Below are 6860 nucleotides of genomic sequence, written 5' to 3'. Positions count from 1 at the left end.
CTAAACAATCCAACTTAAAAATGGGCAGAGGAGCTGAATAGACATTTTTCCAAAGAAGACATACAGATGGCCAACAGGCACCTGAAAAGATGTTCAACATCACTAATTATTAGGGAAATGCAAATGAAAACCACAATGAGACATCATCTCACATGTGTTAGAAAGGCTATTATCAAAAAGACAAGAAATAACAAGTGTTGGAGAAAATGGAACCCTCCTACACTGTTGGTGGGAATGTAAATTGGTGCAGCCACTTTGGAAAAAAGGATGGGAGATTCCTCAAAAAATTAAGAATAGAGCTACCATATGATCCAGCTATTCCACTTCTGGGTATTTGTCCAAAGAACATAAAAACACTACTTGAAGATGATATATGCACCCCTATGTTCATCTTAGTATTATTATTAATAGCCAGGATATGGAAACAACCTAAGTGCCCATCAACAGATGAATGGATAAAGAACATGTGGGAGATACACACACAAACACACAGGTATATTATTCAGCCATAAAAGGTGAAATCCTGCCATTTGCAACAACATGGATGGACCTTGAGGGTATTATGCTAAATGAAATAAATCAGAGAAAACCAAATAATATATGGTTTCGCTCATATGTGAGATATAGAAAAAGAAACAAAAAACAAATGAACAAACCAAATCAAACCAAATGTTTAGATATAGAGAATAGAGTGGTGGTTGCCAGAGGGGAAGGAATAGGGGGTGGGTGCGGGAAGGTGAAATGGTTAAAGGGAGTGTGTGGCTTCACCACACTGACTCCATTTTGTCAACTCCATCTCAGGCCCACAGTCCTACCCTCTCCCTTTTCTGAGTGACTGAACTTTAGCCTACTCACAAGGAATGCACCCAAGCCAGATAAGTTCCCTATCAATTTTTGCCCTTGCCTTCATCTGATACGAAAACTGGAAGAATGCCTTTGCTGATGCAGATGGTCAATGGTCAAGAGACCCCCAGAGATAGGAAAAATCCCCAGTTCTTGTCAGTGTGGGTATGCTTCTTACTTGGTAGTCTGATTCTATTTTTAGCTTCGGCCCCTTTGAACTCCCCTGTGCCCTTTTCGATGACATGGAGTGCAGCTGCGAATGCTTCTGGATCATCCATCCAGCAGATCTTTCCCACCTGTATGTAAGTTACCCATAAAAAACTTCATAATTGCCCTTTATGGAGTGGCCTGCTTCATATTTCAGCCTCAAAGTTCCTTCTCAGTTCAGAGGATATTACTCGATATCTTGGCTTCCCAACAGGGGGTCAACTGTAGAGTCAGGGATGGAAGCTAAAGTTTTGGTGGTAGGCATGCCTTAGTGTATACAGAAGTAGAAATATAATGTTGTACACATGAAACATATAATGTTATAAACCAATGTTACCTCGATTTAAAAAAGAAAGAAAGAAAGGAAATAATGGCCCCAAACTTCCCAAATCTGGGAAAATGTATGCCATCCAGATTCAAGAAGCCATATAGGGGCTTCCCTGGTGGGGCAGTGGTTAAGAATCTGCCTGCCAATGCAGGGGACATGGGTTTGAGCCCTGGTCTGGGAGGATCCCACATGCTGCAGAGCAACTAAGCCCCTGCGCCACAACTACTGAAGCCCGCATGCCTAGAGCCCTGCTCCACAACAAGAGAAACCACTGCAATGAGAAGTCTGCACACCGCAATGAAGACCCAACACAGCCAAAAATAAATAAATAAATTTATATTAAAAAGTGAAGCCGTATAGAGTCAAAATAGGATGAATCCAAAGTAATCCACAGTGAGACACATTGTAATCAAATTGTCAAAAGTCAAAGACAAAGAATTTTGAAAGCAACAAGAGAAAAGCAACTTGTCATGTACAAGGGGACCCCTATAAGACTCTCAGCAGATTTCTCAGCAGGTGTCTTGCGGGCCAGAGGGAGTGGGATAATATGCTGAGGGAGTTCATCACCACTAGACCTGCCTTACAAGAAATGCTAAAGGAAGTTCTTCAAGTGGAAATGATGCCAAACAGCAACATGAAAGAATATGAAAGGAAAAGGCTCACTGGAAAAAGTAAATGTATAGACAAATACAGAATTCTGTGATATTATAATGGTGGTACATAAATCACATTTAATTCTGGAATAGAGATTAAAATACAGAAGTAAAAATAATAACTACAAAATACGTTAGTAGATACACAATATGAAGACATAATTTGTGACATCAATAACATAAAATATGTGTGAGGGGAGAAATAAAAGTGCTGAGCATTTGTATATGATGTTGTTATCAGTTAATACAGCTTGTTTTAAGATGTTTTGTTTAAGTCCCATGTTAACCACAAAGAAAATGCCTATAGAAGGTACACAAAAGAAAATGAGAAAGGAATCAAAGCACATCACCACACACACACACAGAAAAAAAAATGAATGAAACAGAAAGGAAGACAGCAAGGGAAAAGAGTGACAAAAAAGCTATAAGACAAACAGCAAACAATTAACAAATGACAATAGTAAGTCCTACCCTGTTAATTATTACTTTAGATGTAAATGGATTAAACTTCTCCATCAAAAGACAGAATGGCTGAATGAATGAAAAAAGAAACAAAATCCAGCTATATTTTGTCTACAAGAGACTCACTTCAGATTTAAAGACACACAGAGCCTGAAAGTGAAAGTGTGGAAATAGACATACCATGCAAATTGTAAATGAAAACAAGGGTGGCCATACTTATATTATACAAAATAGACTTTGTCAAAAGTTCAAGCAAGGCATAAAAATACCAAGTGAAACACCTGAAAGTTCACTACCTTGTTATAATGATTCTTAGTATTTCTTAGTATCTTCTAACACATATACATGTAAATAACAGAGATGTATGTATTTTACACTTTTAACAGGCATTTTTTTTCACATCACTTACCTGTAAGTTTCTCCTCTGCACATACCTTCACAAGCTCCCACACTCCCCTTGTGTAGAGCATTGTTTAAAATCTGGCATACATATCCCATAACTTTCTTCATCTTCATACAGTACATACCCAAATACACATGGTTGCCTTCAATTTCTATATAAAAAACTTTAAAATTTCATCACAGATAAATTCTTTATAATAAATATATTTTAAAAGTATACAAGTGTGTAAATACAATCCAGTTAAGAAACAGAATACACAAAATAACTTTGAATCCTTTTGCCAACTTATCTCTTCATCATCCTGCCTTCCTGTAGCTACCACATTCCTGAATTTTATCGTATCCTTTTTAAAAAAATTAATTAGTTTATTTATTTTTGGCTGCATTGGGTCTTTGTTGCTGCACTTGGGCTTTCTCTAGTTGCAGCGAGTGGGGGCTACTTTTGTTGCAGTGCGCAGGCTTCTCATTGTGGTGGCTTCTCTTGTTGCAGAGCATGGGCTCTAGGCACACAGGCTTCAGTAGTTGTGGCTCGTGGGCTCTAGAGTGCAGGCTCAGTAGTTGTGGTGCACAGGCTTAGCTGCTCCGCAGCATGTAGGATCTTCCTGGGCCAGGGCTTGAACCTGTGTCCTCTGCATTGGCAGGCAGATTCTTAACCACTGAACCACCAGGGAAGTCCCCTTGTTTTTTTATTATGTACCACTTACACAGAAAATATCATTTGTTTCGCCTCTTTTTAAAGTTTTATGAATGGAATTATACTGTATGTATATATCTATAACTCTTTGTTTATCATATTTGTTAAATTCAATCATTTTCACTGCTGTGCACTATCCCACTGTATAGGTACTCCACACCTAATTAAACATCCTACTTCTGATGGGCATGTTTCATTTCCAGATTTGTTACTGCAATGATATTAGTGAAAGCAATGCTATTGATTTTTCTCATGTGTCAGTACTTCTAATGTTGTGCATGTCAAATTATAGTAAAAAGACAACTCTAAACAAGATGCAACCCATCTATTTCCATGAACAGCACACTGTATTACAGTAAACCGAGTTTATATTCAACCATCAAATGTGGTTCTCCCATTAATTCACTTTTTGATGGGTCATTAAGAATACCTTCAGGGGCTTCCCTGGTGGCGCAGTGGTTGAGGGTCCACCTGCCGATGCAGGGGACACGGGTTCGTGCCCCGGTCCGGGAGGATCCCACATGCCGCGGAGTGGCTGGGCCCGTGAGCCATGGCCGCTGAGCCTTCATGTCCGGAGCCTGTGCTCCGCAACGGGAGAGGCCACAACAGTGAGAGGCCCGCGTACCGCAAAAAAAAAAAAAGAATACCTTCAAATCCAGTAGTTTCATCATTACCCCTCAAAATATCCAATGAAAGGTTTGAGCTTGGAAGAAATGGAAGATGCTGAACCTGCTGCACTGCCTTGAATTCCATTTGTAGTTTTAGTGGAGCAAATAGACCGTGGATGTTTCTCAGTGTGGAAAAGTTCATTTTATCTTGGTCGAGCTGGAATTTTTTTCCTGATAATTCAAGAGGATGACTGGGCAAAAGTTCATTTTTCACACAAGAAAAACCTTTTTGAAGAAGATCATGACTTTCAAAAGGTCCACTTGCTGAAAGTTCAGTAACTGGAATACTATCCTTTTGCTGAGATCCAAGTCCTCTGACATTCATCTTCAACTAGCTCTGCAAACAGCCTCTCAGCCTGTAACCCAATGCTATTGATTTTGATGACAGAGAAATTGTTTTAAGGATTTTTAGCTGTGATGAAGCCAATTAGGGTGAAGCAAAAGAGAGACTTGGAAAAAAGGTTAGAAAAGAAAATCCTTTTTTGGCACATATATACAATGGAATATTACTCAGCCATAAAAAGAAACGAGATTGAGTTATTCGTAGTGAGGTGGATGGACTAGGGTTTATCATACAGAGCGAAGTAAGTCAGAAAGAGAAAAACAAATACCGTATGCTAATGCACATATATGGAATCTAAAAAAGTGGTACTGATGAATCTAGTGGCAGGGCAGGGATAAAGACACAGACGTAGAGAATGGACTTGAGGACACAGTCGGGGGAAGGGGAAGCTGGGATGAAGTGAGACAGTAGCATTGACATATATACACTACCAAATGTAAAATGGATGGCTAGTGGGAAGCAGCTGCATAGCACAGGGAGATCAGCTCGGTGCTTTGTGACGACCTAGAGGGGTGGGATAGGGAGGATGGGAGGGAGGCTCAAGAGGGAGGGGATATGGGGATATATGTATCCTTATAGCTGATTCACTTTGTTGTAAAACAGAAACTAACACAACATTGTAAAGCAATTATACTCCAATAAAGATATTAAAAAATGCGTTTTTTTCAGGAACACTTGGGACTTTATTCTGAACTTGTAATAGGAACGGAATTTTACCTTCTTCCCTAATACTATATCCATTAACTGTTTTTACCTACCATTTCAGATCAGAAAAAAAGTCTGCCAGAGGAAGCTACAGATATTTTGGTTCAAAACTGCCAACTGCAACAGGCCCTGCCTAGGAAATGGAAACCTGGTTTTGTATATTTAGAATATTTTAAAATGCAATGATCACTCTTAAAAATAAAACAAGTAGTTTTCTGATTGACTATAATTATGTAGTCGCAAACAGGTTCCTTGCATTGTCTGACCTATAAGCTAGGACATCTGATTACCTAATTCTGGGCTCTGCTCTAATCTATCTGCCTCTACCCGTGGGAAGTTATTTCTTTAATCCAGGGTTTTCAAAGTTATTTGCTCAAGTTCTCTTAACATCATGAAGATTGGAAGCCTACCTCAGCCACTCCAAGACTGGCTGTTACTTTGGTTTCTTCTTTCTTTTTGAAAGTTATGCTGATTTGCAGTCTTTCCCAAAACATCTTTGATTCATCATAAAACGTCCAAATCTTTTGGCAGATAAATTGCAAGTCTTTTTCTGCATATTAAATTTGATTCTCCAAGAAGATGTAATAACACTATTCTACTTTATACGTAACAAAACTGGTTTATTGTCACTCACTATCAAAACACACAGTCACAATTTCCAGGCACATATAGTGGTTGGTAGTCAGATAATCAAACTAACATGCCAAGCTAGATAACACTGTACTGTTTTTCAATCCCAGCTGGACAGTGTTCCACTTTCACAATTACCATGGTATGCACACAAAAGAAAAGCCTATCAGAAAAAACATCTTACAAATATTGTCATCTTCGGTTACTGACATTAATAGAAATACCTAAAGACACAGACCTCCTCAAGTCTCTCAGTCCTACAGAGACCTTCTCACAAGTCTCCATGGTCACACTATCCATTCACGACCACTCATTGTTGCTTTCCAACAGTAGCATATAACCTCTGATACAAACCGCCTTACACCTAAGGAAACAAAGATTCACATTTGCAGAGACTATACCTTGAAAATAAACAAGTCTACACAGGGTTCCAGACACCGAATTGGACCCACAAGCGCACCCAAAGCAAGGCACATTCATCTTTTCAACTGCCAGACCCTGCTCCAGTCTCTCGTGCCCAGGTAAGCTCGTGACCCCGCTCAGGGTCATTCTCACGGACTTTACCCAGGATGCCCCCGCTCACTGAGGCCTAAGTCCCTGGTCACGCGCCCCCTCCCTCTCCCCCCCCCCGCCCCCGCTCTGGACTCCAGAATGCGTTCCTCAGCCTTCGCTGGGAACCTCTTAATTCGCCCAGAGACATGCTAAAGACTACTGAGCCACTAGGCTCGACCAAGACTCGAACTATTCCTCCCACCTAAGACCAGAGATTCGGGTGGGCTTTAGAAAAGGCGTCTCTGATAGGCGGAGCCGAGTTGCATGCTGCGAGCATTCTGAAGGTCCAGGTTCCCAGCTTCTGGGGATTCGTCTGCCGCGGACTACATTTCCCAGAAGTCTCAGGGCACAGGACCTCTCGGGGCAGGGCGAG

General features: G+C 40.4%; 1 protein-coding gene across 1 annotated transcript; it reads right to left on the bottom strand.

Moving 5' to 3' along the window:
* Nucleotides 1-3939: 3939 nt before the first annotated feature.
* Nucleotides 3940-4615, bottom strand: LOC309836852 (proteasome maturation protein-like; the record flags this gene model as incomplete). Its single annotated transcript, XM_082677041.1, has 2 exons — nt 4237-4615; nt 3940-4019 (listed from the first exon to the last, which is right to left on the bottom strand). Exons 1-2 carry the CDS (start codon nt 4580-4582, stop codon nt 3940-3942), a joined length of 426 nt encoding a protein of 141 aa, XP_082533167.1. The 5' UTR covers nt 4583-4615.
* Between the last annotated feature and the right edge of the window lie 2245 nt (nt 4616-6860).

Source organism: Grampus griseus (assembly GCF_964374135.1).
Source record: "Grampus griseus genome assembly, chromosome: 19".
In the NCBI taxonomy this organism is placed as follows: Eukaryota; Metazoa; Chordata; class Mammalia; order Artiodactyla; family Delphinidae; genus Grampus; species Grampus griseus.
This window is presented reverse-complemented; position numbering and strand designations above follow the sequence as displayed.